The sequence below is a fragment of the Marmota marmota genome, unplaced genomic scaffold, assembly GCF_001458135.2.
Source record: "Marmota marmota marmota unplaced genomic scaffold, marMar, whole genome shotgun sequence".
NCBI lineage: Eukaryota > Metazoa > Chordata > Mammalia > Rodentia > Sciuridae > Marmota > Marmota marmota.
In genome coordinates, this window is record NW_025999891.1 from 1,653,666 (window position 1) to 1,670,886 (window position 17,221).

Sequence of the window (17,221 nt, forward strand, 5' to 3'; positions counted from 1 at the left end):
GGACAGCCGCCGAGCCGCGGAGCGACATGGTGCTGCTCAAGGAGTAGTGAGTGACCGGCCCGCGGTGCGGAAGCAAGGAGGAAGGGAGGGTCGGAGATGACGACCAAGGGGGCTGATGGCCCGGTGGAGAGGATGGAGAGCGCGGAATGGGCTGTTGGTCGGCCCAGCAGGGGCGTAGAGGACCTTAAGGGTCGGACGGGGCCTGAGGTGGGGCCACAGGGGGTAAAGAGAGCTGGACGGTACCTGAGGTGGGGTCCAAGGGACAGTGAGGACTGAATAGGCCTGAGGAGAGGCCAAGGGGACAATGAGAGCTGGACAGGGCCTGAAGTGGGGTCAAAGGGACAGTGAGAACCTGGCAGGGCATGAGGAGAGGTCGAGGGAATCCAGAGCACTGGATGAGACCTGGGGTGGTCCTACAGCGGTGGCTGAAGTGTTGAAGGAACCAGCTGGAACTGTGGAAGGGGCTGAGGGGACCTGCGGGAGATGGAGGAGTTGTCTCAGGGACCAAGGAACAGTGGGACAAGGGCAGGCAGAGCTAGTGAGCTAGCCCGTGGTGGGAAGGGCTGAGCAGTAAGGGGCAGGGAAGATCAGATATGACAGCTCTTGGAAGGGAGTTGAAATGGTGAAGAGGAGTGCTGAGATGGAACCTGGAGTATGTAGAGTGGCCACCTTGACACTAGGGGAAGGATTGTAATAAATGGACCCAGAGGTCTAGGGGATCAGGGCCAGGCTTGGGTGACAGGGTAAGGGAGATAGAACAGAACAGAGGGGGCTGAGATCCGGAGGGCATCCGTGATGACACGGTGCCCAAGTGGTAAATGCAGAAGAGGAGACACTGGGAAAAGCTTGAGATGCCTGTGTTGAACTTGGGAACACTTGAGTGAGGAGTTCAGAATATATTGGGCAGTATCCAAAGTAATATGAGGGAGTTATGGTGATGGAAGATGGCCAGAAAGTTATAAACATAGATAGTCCAGAGAGTATGTTTGTGAGTTGGAGGTGGTAGGGTCCAGAGCAGGGGAAGTCTTTCTCTAGGAGATTCTCAGTCTTGGTGCTAAGGGATGGGAAATTTCTTTGAGTTATCAAGGCTGTTTCCATAAAGCCATTAGTTGAGGAGTGACATGGAAGGGTGAAGGAATTTTTAAGTAATGCATTGGGATGAGAAATTGGTGACTTTTGGCAAGTGTTGCAGGAGATTGGAGGTGGGGATGTCTGGATTGTTTAATCTTTCAAATACAAGGTGATCCATCCCTGAAGTTCATGGTTCCAAGTAAACATCACAGGACACCCTTTCCCCAAATGGGAGATTAGATGTGTGTATGTGTGTAGAAATTTCAGTGAAACTGTGCTTCCCTGGAAGGAGGGCAAGTGGGCAACATTGGGCTAAAAGCCCCCGAAATTCAGAAGTGGGAGATGTCCCAGTAGAATGAAACCCGTAAAACTCTTGTGAGCCAAGCAGGTGTATGGAGGGCTTCCCACTTTGAAGTGAAGGCACTTTGTCCATCTCCTCCTGGCTTGCTTCTTGGAGGTGTTTAGGATGTAGTGTGGAGTTTGGATAACAAAGAAAGAAGAGATCCAGGTGTCATCCCGGTTTGACACCTCATGTGAAGAGCATTATTTGGAGGTCCTGTCACCTCAATTTCTTGACACCCCATCTGATGTTATGCAGCCAGAAACTCAGAGGTTTATGTGGTAGGATGTCAAGTTTCTCCAAGAAAGAGAATATGGTGTATTTTAATGTGTGTCTAAATGAACAGGCTTTTCCCATTTTTCTGATCCTCCTTCCTATTCCTAGAATCTGTAGAAATCTGTAGTTTTGAAAAGAAGGTCAGGCAGGGGAAAGAAGGGTCTTTTAGAAGAGATCTGAGTGAGTTTTGAAGGGAGGCACTCTTTGCCCATTCTTTGTTCTCCTCTCCTTGATGCCTGCCAGGGAAAGGCCCAAGGTGCGGGGATGCAGAGCCGCCTGCATTTCCTTCCTGCTTGACTTGTGCCCTGGGTATGCTTCCCTGGGCAGGGGACAGGGCAGGAGGGGGCCATTGGGGATATTTGGCTATGTCTGCAGCGCTGCAGCTCCGGGAACAGTGCGAGTGAAGGTCACACTATAGTGAGCATATCTCCAGTCTCAGCCAGCTGTGCCTCTGTGGCCCTGTCTTTTAGAGTTGTACCCTATTGCTGCTAAAGTGGTTTTGTTCCTAAGGAGCACAGGAGAAATGTCTGGAGTGCAGTTGTAATGAAAGCAGCCTCAGAGCATCTTTTAGGAATTGGCTGATACCAGTGTCTTTTGTGGGGAGACTTGGGTCTGAAGGTTGTCCCTGTTGATTTTTGTGACACTTCCTCTAACAGGATTCTCCATGATTTGATTTCTGCAAATTCTTGGACATGATTTTTGCTGTGTTCTTGAAGATAAAAGATGCATTATTTTCTAGGAAGTTTCTTCCAAGGGTGCAGAAATTCTGGCCTCCAACTTGGGGGTATTTTTCTGCACCATCGGCTTTCTTGAACGGGAGGAGTGCATTAGTGGTAGCATCCAGTAAACTGGAGGATTTATATGTTATTTGAGTAGGTCTGGAGGAAGGCAGCAAAGACTTGGAGCCCGTTGTGTTTTTCTTGTTACTTTTCTGCTTGGCCTTTATTGTGATGATTTCCTCCGACCCCTCTGTGTGCTTCTTCCTCTGACACCTCTGTGCTTCTTGCTTCCTGGAGGACCTTTTTGCAACTAGGAAATAAATAGTAAACTATTTACCAGCCTGGAGCAAGAAAACTTGTTTGAACCCACTGCATAGGAAGGAGGACATAGTAGCTCATGCTTCACCAAGCAAGCATACAAGAAGCAGAAGGGCCCAGCGGGTTCCAGCAAGGCTCTAAGGACTGAAAATCTAAGCTTCAAAACTAACTTGACTTAGAAGACACATCCAAGGCTTTTTCTCTTAAATCTATTAACTTGTAGCACTGAACAGGTGATTGGCCATTGATTTGCATTACAAATGCAAGCCACCCAGAGAAGTGTCACTAGTCTTTTCACCTCTGTGGAGTTTTGTCCCTCATGGGGCCTTGCTGGCCATGGCTTCTCCATTTGGTTATTGCTTATACTTCCAACAATTGGTGGTCATTGAAATGGAGAAGAAGAAAGTGATCAATGGGGTGTATTTGGACAGCTTCTGGAGGTCAGGGTGGGCATCCTCTTTGGTGGTTTCATGGTGGTAGTTTGTATTGTAGTATCTGTTCCAGAGCAGAGGTGATTAGTATATACTCTTAGGGTGATTGAATCTCCAAGGAACTTGGCCCTTTCCCATCCTTTACCTTAAGGGCTGTTGTTGGGTCCACAGAGATGCAGACCCCCAGAACCTGATTCTTTGGGTCTGAATCTTAATCATGTTGGGTCCTTTTGCGTTAACATCTCTGTTTTACTAGACTCAGGGGAGATAGGATGGGTGAGGGAGGAGGAGAAGAAGACAGCTTTAAATGTGAGTCAGAGGCCTAGGAAGTAGCTGGTGGGGATTCAGGTTTGCATTGAATCACAGGGTTCTAAATGGAATGTCAGAGAGACACAGAGGGTCCTATTTCCTGCTGGATTTTTGTCAGTGAATATAGTGTCATGCAAAAAAATGTTGAATACTGTTCTAACATGATGCTTTAAGAGCCTGTGGAAGGTTTCAGAGCCTAAAGTTGACATTCTTTTTCCTTCTCTTGTAGTCGAGTCATCCTGCCTGTGTCTGTAGATGAGGTAAGTCCTTTTTCTTTCTTGCATATAGTTGTGCATAAGTTTTTGTGACTGTTGACTCAGTTGAACTAGAAGTGGTCATACTCTTTATGTAGTTTGCATATTTGTTCTAACATAGAAATAACCAGGGTTCGTTGTGAATTTTCCTGGTGCTGCTTTCAGTTGAAGGAAAACACTTGATTGGTGCAGCTGGGCAACTTTGTACAACCTGCCCCAAGCTGTTGGCATGCTGGATGATTTTGAATACCAGCCCTTTTTACCCGCTGGGACTGTGCCGTCTGGGACATTATGATTGGGTTAGGTGTATACATCTCTGACCTCCATGACTCGACTGGAAAGTGTGCATGGCTCTCTCTGGTTATGCAACAAACCAGCAGAGCAGGAAATCTCTGAGGCCCTCCCTTGCCTTGCAAGGTGACTGCTAGAAAGACCAAGGCAGAATCCTTCTTTTACGGCGGGCAGAGAGTGACATGGGCTTGGCTTACCCTCTGTCCTTTTATGGTTCTTGGGTCTGATGTCCCGGTGTGTGCAGATCTGGCAGCAGCATTGCCACAAGAAGGTTCATAGGCCATGCTGACTCAGAGCTCCTCTCTTAGATAGCAGAAAGCTGTCACAGAGCCTCCCTTGATCCACCCTTTCTGTGAACTTCCTCCATTCTTTTCTCCTGCCTCAGTCTTGTTCTTTGCTTCCTCTGAATCCATAGGCCCCACCCTGGCTTCCAGTGAAACTTGAGTTTGGGTGAAGTTTGTCAGCCAATATGTTGCCCTCAGTCGATGGGCTGTAGTGCCAGCAGGAGCTCCTGTGATAAATTCCACTCTTTTCCAAGTAGGAACTGGATCTTTGAAGTTAGGCCAGCAGAGCCTGCAGCACTTTAGATAAGACAGATATTCGAGCTAATTGACCCTTTAAGAGGGGTGAGCAGGCATTGGCCTCCTAGAGGATTGTCTGTAGTGGTGGACTTGCATGTCTTATAAGAACTGTGGAAACCGGGGAGATGGGGACAGAGGCAAGCTTGAACATGAGCTGGGGGCTCTGAGAAGTCTGAGAAATGAGACTAAGCTGGGACTAAGTTAGGTGTGATGGTGCGTGCCTGTAGTCCCAACTATTTAGGATGCTGAGGCAGGAAGATCACTTGAGCCCCAAAGTTCAAGGCTAGCCTGAGCAACATGGCGAGACCCTACCCCCAAAGAAAAAAGAAAAAAAGAGGGAGTGAGGGAGGAGGAATGGGGGTGTGGGGAGGGAGAGAGAGAGAAAGAAAGAGAAATGTCGGACTGGGAACCAGGTATTAAGCTGACAGGGGTTGACTTTGGGAAGGGGGGTTAATCTAACTCCTTTTAGGGCCTTGTTATCTTTATTAAAAGTACCAAGTGATAAATTTTCCATACTGAAAGGCTAAGCAGGAAGGCCTAGCATGTCCCTTGCTCTGAAATTTATGAGGGATCCAGTGACTTCCTCTCTGCTGTACAGGATCATCCCATCCCTTATTTAGGAAGCTGTCTCCCAAGAACTTGGGATTTCTTTAGAGTAAAGTCTCTAGCAGAAACTTTTTAGAGGGAGTTTCTTGATGGACTGAAGGGCGAAAATGTCTTTGAGAAGTGCTGTAGACCAAGGAACTTTCAAAAACATCTCTCTGCTGTTCTGTAGTAAGATTGGAGGTTTCAGAACTCTGATTTTTAAAAAAAAATATTTATTTATTTTTAAGGTATAGATGGACACAACACAATGCCTTTATTTTTATGTGTGCCAAGGATCAAACCTGGGTCCCTCCCGTGCTAGGCGAGCGCTCTACCGCTGAGCCACAATCCCAGCCCCCAGAACTCTGATTACTAATGGTGGAGCTGAAAGCAGAGGGATAGAGGAACTCTTATGTTGAGAGCATCCACACTGGCAGTTTTTAATTTGTGGTGTTCTTTTTGCAGGCTTGAGGAAGTGGTGGGGCAGGGTGAGATAAGTCAGAGCCTAAACTCTAAGCAAAAGCTTGGGAAGTATGTACTGGTTAAGATTCATTTCTCTGTGTGGTGATGGTTGGCCTATTTCTTGTCACCTGACAAGAAAGCAGCTTGTGGCCTGGTAGGGTTGTTCTTTTGATTACTTGAATCTTAGTTCCAGAAGATCAGAAGATGCTTGAATGGGGAGTTGAAGAAGAAATAAATACAGATTGACTCTGAGTATTTGTCAGTAACTCCATCCTGACTCATGGTTCCCATGGGAATAGCCCAGTATCATGTGACTGGTGGATTCACTTCCTAAATTGGAGGCCATGACTTGAGGCCCTTGCAGCTTCTGATTTGGGAGGAAAAGACAAAAAAGAAAAGAGAAGGTCATGTTTTAAAACATCCTGATGGTCTGAATCAATATTTGGGGGAAGAATTAGCTTCTGGCTAGCCAGTCTCTTTGGACTCACATTGCCCAGGGTTTCTAGACATCCTGCAGCACAACAAGAAAACCTTGGCTATTTGACATGGGTATGTCCATCGGTGGTTCCTGACTTAGGCCAGCCCACCTTGGGCAGGACTGCTTTACTTCTTGTTTCCAGATTTCATGGCTGCGTCCCCCTGTGGTACCTGATACAAGAGGGCCATGTGGGTGGAACCAACATCTGTACTGTTTCAGTATTTCTGGCCTACCCACGATAACTTCCTGGGCTCCCACTCCCAGATTGCTAAAGTAATGGAGTGTCTTAGTTCTTTGGGACAAGAGAACACATCTCAAGATTAGGGGAGCATTGTCCTAGGCTGAGGACTATGGTCTCTTTGGAGTTCCTTATCTGATTTAATGGTCTGACAGCAACCTCTACCATCACTCAATCTGAATCTGGCAGCTTTCCCAGGTGTTCAGAGCAACTATGTCAAAGGGAACCCTCTTGACATGAAAAGTGTCCCTCACTGTATAACCTGTTCAGGCTGGTCTTACTTTCCCCTTTGGATTAACAAAACTGCCTTCACGTGTCTCATGGGATTAAAGGATCAGAATATCAAGAGAGATTAAAGGGGGAAGATGCCAGCCAACAGGCTGATCCTCTTAGAGCCTGCCCTCTGATTCCTGCAGCTGAAGAGAAACCCATTGAAGACAATTAGTCTGCCTGGGGTCCCCCTCCCCAAGTAGTAGCACTAGCTGGCAATCCCATCCACTCCTCTAGGCCCTCTCCCCAGCCTGCCCTGTAGGATTCCGAGTTAGTGGTTAGATGTCCTGCTCTGAAACAGGGTTCCTTGCTCCTTCTTAGGAAACATTGGTTCAGCCAGACTCTGACCCACTTGATAGGGTTTTTTTGTGTGCCTTAGTTAGGTGGTGGAACTGGAAAGGCACAGGAACAATTTGGAGTTCTGTGGGGGCATTGAGGCAGCACTGATGTTGCTTAGGATTTACAGGGTCAAGGTGACTGGCTCTCACCCAAATGTTCCTCTTTATGGGATTAACTGAGCCTTGATCGCTTGCCTGGGTCTTTCTTTGGCATTTTGTGATAGGTTTTTGCTTTGGAAATTAGGGCTCTTTGAGCTCTGTGGTGAACAGTGAATTGTCCGGGTCTACTGTTTTGCCTTCCAGACTTTGCTCCTGTTGTGCTTAGGAAGCTTTTGTAGATCAGGCTTCCAAGTGTGAGGTGAAGCTGCCCTGGAAGTCACCTCTGCATCTTGCTCTTGCCAGTAGTGGTAACAGTGGCACATGCCCAGAGGTACAACAGAGAGTTTTAATCTCAAAGAAAAAAAAAAACAAAAAACTTGTTTTTTACCCCTGTGAATACCAGGAGTTTGGGAAGCGAGAGTAGAGAGTGAGGATGAGGGAAACCTTAATCTTCACCCAACAACATATTGGGCAGTCAAGTACTTGTTTTTCTCTTCCTCATCCTACCTAAAACGTTGTGCCTGGTTAGCACTGGCAGTGATGGTGAAGACAAATCCTTTGGTATAGGTGTAACTTCCTGCATCATCTGTTGCTGTACATTCTCTCTTCACTGTATTTTTTCCTTGAGATAGCTTACTTCAGAGAGAAATGGGCAGAAGGGTTGGGTCTGGGCATTGCCCAGATCATTGGCCCAAACACCAAGCTGTCCTGTGGGGGTTAGAAGAGGCCAGTGATCTTGACTGGTGACTTGATAGGGTGGCACGTGACCCAAATAAAGGAAAAGCAGGCTTTTGCCATCTAGTAACTGCCAACCCAGAGGAGGCGGCCAGCCAGCACAGACTGGGGAAGGAATCTGTACCATCTAGCAAGGGAAGCAGGAATACTTGCTTCAGCCCCACGTGGAATTTGCAAAGCCTTGGGAGGTTTGGTTGTCTGAAAGACTATTCTTTGATCTCCTAGCAGGGTGAGGGCCTCAACACTGGAGATAAAGCAAGTAGGTGAGCCAGTTTTATAGCAAAGGTTGTCATTTCAGAGCACTGGGCATCCTTCTTTGACAAGAAGTCATGTCTCAGAATCTGTTAAAATGAATGGGATAAAGAAATTTCTAGCAACTGACCCAGATCCTGTTTTGGGGTCTTAATACCAGAGACAGGTTCAGAGTAAGCTACCTTGGACTCCAAAATCTGTTTTCTGGACAGTGATATAAAATTAACAACATTCCTCTGCCTCTTTAAGCCCAATGGATAATGAGAAATGGGAAGGATGAGATTAAACGCATATGATGGCTGAAGAGAGGCCATGGAATAGCATTCTCAGTTGATCTGGGTAGATATAGGTAAGGCCTGGTGTGAAACTCCAGGATAAGCTCCTGGATGAGGGGCCCCCAGGGCCTACTTTGACAGTTACCAGCAGCTGCACCATGTGTAACTATTGAGAATAATGCCTGTCTCTCTGTTCCTTTAGTATCAAGTGGGGCAGCTGTATTCTGTGGCTGAGGCCAGCAAAAATGAAACTGGCGGTGGTGAAGGCGTGGAGGTCCTGGTGAATGAACCTTATGAGAAGGATGGTGAGAAAGGCCAGTACACCCACAAGATCTACCACCTACAGAGGTATGTGACCACAGCAGCAGGGCACAAAGGTGGCCCGGTTTAGAAATGATGGTAATGGTTAATTGGAGAGGGAGGGCGGCTTCCAATTTATTAGCTATTTGTTCAAGTTTGCTTCACATGTGAGAGTGGGCATAGGTGGTTCTCCTTTGTTCATTTAAAGATTTCTGTTAATTAAAAAAAAGTTTATACTTACCTAACCAGGCTCCCCTGTCCCCGAGAGGTGAGTATTTGGTTTATTGTGGGCCCTTCCGTCGTCTGTGAGAATAGCCCTCCATTGTCCTCAGTCCTCCATCCAGACTCTCAGACAACTAGTCCTTACCAAGGAATTGACAGTTGGTTAAAATAGTGCGTAAATGGGTGTTTCCTTTGTTATTTTACATAGATAAAATTGTACTCTACATACTGTTCTGTTCTTTGCTCTTCTGTTATGTGTTATAATTGCCTTTCACTATCAGCATATTCTGCCTCATTTTTTAAAAGTATACATAGTATTCCTAACATCACATTGTACAGATGTGCTGTAAGTTGTTTAACCGATCCTCTCTTGGGGAAGTAGTTATATTTATAGTCATTTCCAGACATCTGCATACTCCAGTAAAACTTCTTCATAAATCTTTTTGGATATACTTGTGTGTGTGTCATCTATAGTAAGTGTTCCTAAAAATATAATTGCTTGGTCAAGTAGTGTTTTAAATTCTGGTATTGTGAAATCAGCTGCCAGAGAAATTTTGGAATTTCTTTTTCAATCAAAGGCATACATATTTTTAATGACACTTGAACTAATTTTGTATCCAGAATCCATATAAATCCATACAAATTCACACAAATTTGCTGAATCCCTAACCAAAAAGGAAATATTTTAGTAAACTGTGAGCCAGTCCAAAGGGGACTGCAAATAATAGTAAACATATACCAGCTCGAATGAAAATCAAACCAAACTCTTCTATTTTTTAATATTTTTTTGGTTGTCAATGGGCCTCTATTTTATTTACTTAATTTTATGTGGTATTGAGGGTTGAACCCCGTGCTTTACATACTAGGCAAGTGCTTTACCACTGAGCTACAACCCAGCCTCCACGCTTATTTAGAAACCATCCAGAACTGGAAAAATAAACATGAATTTTTTAAAATTTAATCATGGTAAAGTATGCATAACATAAAATCCACCATTTGAAGTGTTCAGTTCAGTGACATTAAGTATATTTATATTGTGTTGCATCTTAAACCTAAATCTTAATTCCTAGTCACTAAATAGAACTGACATTATTTTCATTTTCATTTGGTAAAAATCCTTGATTTTCTGTATCTGCTGCTCTGACACTGGAACAGTATTAACCCAGAGGAATGCAGGATTCTGCAGGGCTGGAGCAGGAGGAGAGCAATGCAGTGAGAGATGCCATACTTCCCTTCCTTCTTGCTGCACCCTTCGTCCTCCAGTCCTCCATCCGGACTCTCAGTTGATGTTGACTGCCAACTAGACCTTACTGAGGAATTGACAGTCGTTAAAATAATGCTGTCAAGATACGCCTTCCTGGGGCTGGAGTTGTAGCTCAGTGGTAGAGTGCTTGTCTCATATGTGTGAGGTACTGGGTTCGATTCCTAGCAACACATATAAATAAGCAAATAAAATAAAAGTCCATCAACAACTAAAAAATATTAAAAAAAAAAAAAAAAAAAAGATATGCCTTCCTGGGCTGGGGCTGTAGCTCATTGGCAGAGCACTTGCCTAGCATGTGTGAGGTACACTGGATTCCATTCTTAGCACCACATAAAAATAAATAAAATAAAGGGATTCTGTCCATCTATAACTACCCCCAAAATTTTGTTTTATACAAAAGGATGTGCCTTCCTCAGAGTCTATTTGTATTTTTTAAAGAGGACTTTGAAAAGAGATGAGGAGGTTGGTATTTGAAGCAGAAGAGACCAGTTGGTTCCTCAGGACTCAGTGGTGCAGATGAAGTGGCAGGGAGTTGGGGTTGTATGTACATAAGGATTGTGAACCATGTCATACCATCTTCCTTAAGGGGAGAGAATAGATGTTGAGCTGTTACCTCTTTTCTTTCCTTAATACCAAGATAGCCAACTGTGGGGTAGGGGGGTGAGGCCCACAATGACTGCCTCTGCCATCTGTCCTCATGAGGACAAAAGACTTCCTAGCAAATCAGCTTCTCTTGACTCTCTCTCCTTGCCATCTCTAACACGTCCATTTCTTTCCTTTGTGTCTGATCTGGATGACTTCAGCAGCTCTCAACTGATCTCCCTGCCTTCCAGTTCTCTGCATAGCTATGAATGCTCTGCCTGGAATATCTGTCACTCTGTAGCCTGAAAGCTATAAGTGGCTTCCCTTTGCCCTCCGAATGAAGTTTGTATTCCTGACATAACTCACAGAATCTGTTATGACCTGGACGCCGTGCGTTTCCTTGCACTCCTGGCCTCATACCTCACGTCTGCTCCTCTGAACTTCCTTCTCTCAGCCTTTCCCACCCTACTCCCATCTGTTTGTCCAGCTTGGTCCTATATAGTCCCTATTCCATGTGTCCTTGTCATCCTGAATTTCCTGCACATCCTGACTGGGCTCTCATGCGTTCCCTGCCATGTTCATATAGTGCTCTGCTCACCACCCTCCTCAACCCTGTGCTCACTTCATTGGAACACACACTTTCAGTGTTGTCATTTGGCTGGTTAATTATACTCTCCTCTGGACTGTTTGGTTTCTGTGTGTATCCTGGTGCCTGGGACAGAGAAGTGTCTCCTGAATGAATGTGGCAGTGTGTGGGTGAATCTCAGAGGTTTGCTCTGATGTAATACTCTATTGGGGGGAGATCTCTCTTTTGGGCCTGAGCAAGAGCCTGTTGAAGACTTTATAGATGAGCATTTAAAAACCAAGAAAGGAAGAAAGGAATACGTGTGCCTTTTTATAAAACAAAATTTGAGTTCATGTTCTGCATCCTGAAAGGAAAATTGAATAGAAGATATTTGTCTTGGGAGGTAGACAACCCTGAGACCCTCCTGTCCTCTTGGAGCTTACAAAACTAAACTGCAAATGGTAGCACATGTCTGTAATCCAGTGATTCAGGAGGCTGAGGCAGGAGAATCTCAAGTTTGAGACCAGCCTTGGCAACTTAACAATACTCAAAATAAAAAAGGGCTGGGGATATAACTCAGTGGTAGAACACTCCTGGGTTCAATACTGAAAAAAGGAAAAATAAAAACTTACAAAATAATCTCTGGGCGCTATGGCACATGCCTATAATCCGGCAGTTTGGGAGGCTGAGGCAGGAGAATTTTGAGTTCAAAGCCAGCCTCAGCAAAAGCAAGGCACTAAGCAACTCAGTGAGTCCCTGTATCTAAGTAAAATACAAAATAGGGCAGGGGATATGAGTCAGTGGTCGAGCGCCCCTGAGTTCAATCCCCAGTACCAAAAAATTTAAAAAAGCTTACAAAACAGACTAGATTATCTTGGATATCATATTCTTAAATTAGTCAGCTAGTCACCCTGACCCATTAACCTAGACTGGTAGGTTCAGTCCAATACAGGTAGTATACATGTGGATGTATCTCCTTTGTATCTTATCCTTACACGTAGTATAGAACAATGCCCTGGACCAGTAAAAAATGTGTAATGGAAAACTGTGGAATGAGAATATAATGGCTGATAAACCACAGCAGCTAGCCTAAGGTTTCATATGCTGTCGTTTTCCTGGTGGGTGCTGGGGCAAGTTTTGGGTGGTATTGGTAGCCAATCAAGCTGGGGTGTCAGGGTCTGGCAGATGCTTCTCACATACACTAGTGAACCTGCTTATCTCATGGAAATTTGCTTGTCAACTCTCCATTGAAGAAGCTTATCCTGTGACCTGAAGAATGTGATATAAAAGCCCTTTGTCTTCTTTTTCCTCTTCTCCATTTCTCTTTATCACCCCCCTTTTTTATCACTACAGCAAGGTACCCACATTTGTTCGAATGCTGGCCCCAGAGGGAGCACTGAATATACATGAAAAAGCATGGAATGCCTACCCATATTGCAGAACTGGTGAGTGCAGTCTTGGTAGAAGCTGGAATTTGGGCCCCAAGGTGGATTAAGACTTGGACAATAGGCCCAGGGGTGGGGGTGTATTAGGGCTTTGTGTCCTTCCTTCATTTCTCAGATTAACCAGTGAAAGGATGAAGTTGGGGGGTGAGTATCAGTGTTGTCCAGCATGACCTGGCAGTCAATGATTAGCATGTGTGAGCTTTTAGAATCTTCCGAGACATTTTTGTTTTTTTTGGTACCGGGGATTGAACTCAGAGGCACTTGACCACTGAGCCACATCCCCAGCCCCATTTTGTATTTTATGTAGAGATAGGTCTCACTGAGTTGCTTAGCGCCTCGCTTTTGCTGAAGCTGGCTTTGAACTCACAATCCTCCTATATCAGCCTCCCGAGCCACTGGGATTACAGGTGTGTGCCACCACATCCAGTTTCTAGACACATTTTTTACACAAAATTTAGATCCTATGATTACTGATTATTAAATTGCTCATTTTTCTTCAGCAAATGGAGACCATTTTCCCTGTCACTCGTAGTCTGTTGTTTGAAATTTGTAGCTGGATACAGTGGTTTATGCTTGTAATCTCAACAACTCAGGAGACTGAAGCAAGAGGATCGCCAGCCTGAGCAACTTAGTGAGACCCTACCTCAAAATGAAAACATTAAAAGGGCTAGAGTTGTAGCTTTGCTCTTGAGGCCCTGGGTTCAATCCCCAGTACTGGGGCGGGGGGTTAAAAAAAAGCAAAATTATAATGACTGCGTGGCTGAATGTAGAGTTTGCTGAACATACCTGTGGGTTCTACATCTGTGGATTTCATAAACCATAGATCAAAAATACATAGGAGGGGCTGGGTTGTGGCTCAGTTGTAGAGTGCTTGCATAGCATGTGTGAGGCACTGGATTTGATTCTCGGCACCACATATAAATAAATAAATGAGTGAAATAAAGGTCCATCAACAACTAAAATAAATAAATAAATAGATCCATAGGGACTAGGCCTGGTGGTACCTACATGTAATCCCAGTGGTTTGGGAGGCTGAGACAGGAGGATCAAGAGTTCAAAAGCGAGGTGCTAAGCAACTCAGTGAGACCCTGTCTCTAAATAAAATACATAAAAGGGCTGGGTATGTGGCTCAGAGGTCAAATGCCCCTGAGTTCAATCCCCGGTAACGCCCTCTCCACACACACACAAAAAAATACATAGGAAAAACAGCTGGGTACACTGGCAGGCACCTGCAATTTTAGCAGCTAAGGAGGTTGAGGCAGGAGGATTTCAAGTTCAAGGTCAACCTGAGCAACTTAGTAAGACTCTCAGCAACTTAGCAAGACCTATGTCAAAATAAAAAAGACTGGGGATGTAGCTCAGTGATGGAATGCCCCTGGGTTCAATCCCCAGTATCAAAATATAGGTAGGTAAGTAGATTGGGTTTGATCCCCAGCACTTCCAAAAAAAAAAATGACTCTCTAGTAAATATATACAGACTATTTTTTGTCATTATTCTGTAAATAATACAGAATAACAACTATTTATATAAAATTTATATTAGCATTATGATTTGTCTAGACATGATTTAACTTATATAGAATGAAAATGTAAATACTGTGCCATTAAGGTACTTGAGCATCCACAAATTTTAGTATACTGGGTGGAGGGGTGGGGATCCTGGTACTAATCCTCAGTGGTTACTGAGAATGACTATACTATGGCCTTTTAAACCATTCCCTTATTGTTAGTACTGAAATTTCTAGTGTTACTGTGATATATTTATATGTGACTTAAAAAGTAGCATTCAGATCCAGGAACTCTTGGGTGGCAATCATTGGAAAGGCCCTGTAGGGTAACCTCTCTGCCCTGAAGAAGAACTAGGCCTAGAGGTATCAAAGGAGATATTGATGCCTAATTTTTAATGACAAGAGAATTTGGAAACAGCAATTCCCAAATTGTGTCATATACACGTGGAGTGTGCATGGCAGATTCTTCAGCCAGAGGCTGGGATGGTGGGATCATCACTGATAAGAACTCCAAATTGATGGCTTATGCTGAATCAGCATGTTCTGTATTTGAGGATGAGGGTGGATTTATTTTCTTAATATTGGCCAGCCTCTTGCTGGAGTTTCTGGAAAGGAAAGAGTAAGACCTCCATAAAGAACTTTGTGTACTTGTCTAGACATTCTAGGATTCCTTTTGATTATTTTAGACTTCTAGCTTTCTAAGATTCCTAAGTCTTGAGGGATATCTAGAAGTAGATCTTTTGGGCCCAAGCTGGCACTAATTCATATCCCAGGGGATATGAATCCTAGAGGTGCCGTAGAACTTGTCTGAGAGGCAGATGACCTTTTATCCTAACAACCTTCATTTGTTGGCACAGTCTAGCTCTTGCATCTTCCTGCCAGCCTCTGTGTACCTGTATGCTTCACTTACTATCTGTTATGACCTGGTACTCCCTAGATCGTATTTGATAAGGATGTGATCCTTAGGTGACTCAGGTAATTCTTATTCTGAGAATGTTGGGAATGACTAAAGTCATTGCTCTCTTCAGTCCTCCATGTTTGTACACAGGTTCAAGAACCTTGTATCAGGGCTGGGGCTGTAGCTCAGGGTCAGAGCCCTTGCCTAGCATGTGTGAAGCACTGAGTTCAATTTCTAGCACCACTTAAAAATAAACAAATAAAATAAAGGAGGCATGCTGTCAACCTAAAACTACAAAAAATGAAACAAAACAACAACAACAACAAACCTTGTCTTAGGAGATGTACAGTTATTGGTGGCACCTGAGATGTATAACACATGATTTTATTGCTGTAGCTGAACATGCAAACTTCACTATTCCTTAAGCATTGGACAGGAAGCTGTTAAATTCTTGGAAATAAGACATATACATGTTTTTAAAAGGCAGTAGGCAGTGTGGCAGGATGTGTCTGGTCTAGGGCCAAAGGTGAATTTTATTGATGTGTAAAAGAATTGCAGTGAGCATGCATTGTAAAAATCTTAGTTAACTTGGCATGGAGGTAACAAACAGTGTGGACTCCTCCATGCCTGAGGCAAGGTTCTAGATACATAGTCTGTGCCAACTGAGAGATGCCTCAGGGAGTGCTTCAGCTGGCATAGGCCTTTTTCTACACAGTAAATGTTAGTTCACTTATTGATCCTTGACCAAAAGAAAAAAGAAAGAAAAATATAATTTCCAAATACTCCATAAAGAGGACAATGAGTGGGGGGAGGACCTCATGCATAGATCTCATGGGTGCTGACCTCACAGTCACATCCACCTTCTTACAGAACAAATATGTTGAGTCTTAGATCTGTTCAGTTAGACACCCACTCTTTTAAAATAAGAGATATAAACAGGCAAGGAACTTTGCAGTTCCTTGGGGGGTCAATGGCAAAGTAGTTATTAGTTCAAACATCTTCTTGACCTAACTAAATCAAAGTTTGAGGAGAGGTGGATGAAAGAGTATGGAGTAAAATACCCCAGGCATTTTGGATGGCTCTAATCTTATTCTGAGAGGATTGAAAACATATTGAGAATACACCACTATCAGCTCTTTCTTCTGTTTTCTTAATTTCTCTCTGCCTCTTTTCCATGAAGTTGTTGGATTGAGATGGGAGGGAGATGGGGTTGAGTGGGTTGCTCTCTGGATGAAAGTGGAAAGAGGAAGATAAATATACTGGTTTCTTCTTCCATTTCCTCCCTCTGACCTCAACTCTTGGCTAGATACAGTATTGCTAGGTTAGGATTTTAAAATACCTTATTCCTGGGGGTGGAGATCAGTGGTAGAGCACTTGCCTAGCATGTGTGAGGCCTTATTAGTCTTATTTGGAAAGCCCTATTTTCCAACTGCAAAGGGTTTCCTGAGGCTTTCTGTGTACCTGGGATTGCAGTTTGAAGAAAATGGAATGCTGTAAGTGCAGAGATGTTTGGAGGGGAAGGTGGGGCTAAAGAAGGTTTGGGAGAGATTGTTTGGTCACCCACGTTGGCATCAGCCACATGGGTTCAGAAATCCCATTTGTCAGAACTGAGTGGATTTAAGCTGGGTGTGGTGATGCACGCCTATAATCCTAGCGGCTTGAGAGGCTGAGGCAGGAGGATAGCAAGTTCAAAGCCAGCCTCAGCAATTTAGCAAGGCCCTAAGCAACTCAATGAGACCCTGTCTCTAAATAAAATACAAAAAAAAAAAAAGGGGGGGGGTGGCTGGGGATGTGGCTCAGTAGAAGCCCCTGGAATCAATCCCCAGTACCAAAAAGAAAAAGAAAACAAAACAAAACTAAGTGTTTTTTTTTTTTTCCCCAGTGTCTCACAAACACTAATGTGTAAAAATCTCAAATGCCAATCTTGAAATACAAATTTAGTAATAAAACCAGATATTCCTGTTTACTGATTAGGGATAGATTCTTCTACATGGAAAGCAAATTTATAATCAGAATACTAATGTGTAATTTAAAAAATGCTCACTTGGTTAGGTGATAAGATTCCTGAAACTCTTTTTTTTTTAATATTCTTTTTTTTTTTTTTTTTTTTTTAAG

General features: G+C 44.1%; 1 protein-coding gene across 1 annotated transcript in view; it reads left to right on the forward strand.

Moving 5' to 3' along the window:
* Positions 1-6: 6 nt before the first annotated feature.
* Pitpna (phosphatidylinositol transfer protein alpha) overlaps positions 7-17,221 on the forward strand; it is a 38,684-nt gene continuing 21,469 nt past the window's right edge. The window contains exons 1-4 of the mRNA XM_015501025.1: positions 7-46; positions 3,694-3,724; positions 8,525-8,670; positions 12,609-12,700. Of these exons, the coding sequence (XP_015356511.1) occupies positions 27-46; positions 3,694-3,724; positions 8,525-8,670; positions 12,609-12,700 (289 nt within the window). The 5' untranslated portion in view covers positions 7-26. The remainder of the gene's footprint in view (positions 47-3,693; positions 3,725-8,524; positions 8,671-12,608; positions 12,701-17,221) is intronic.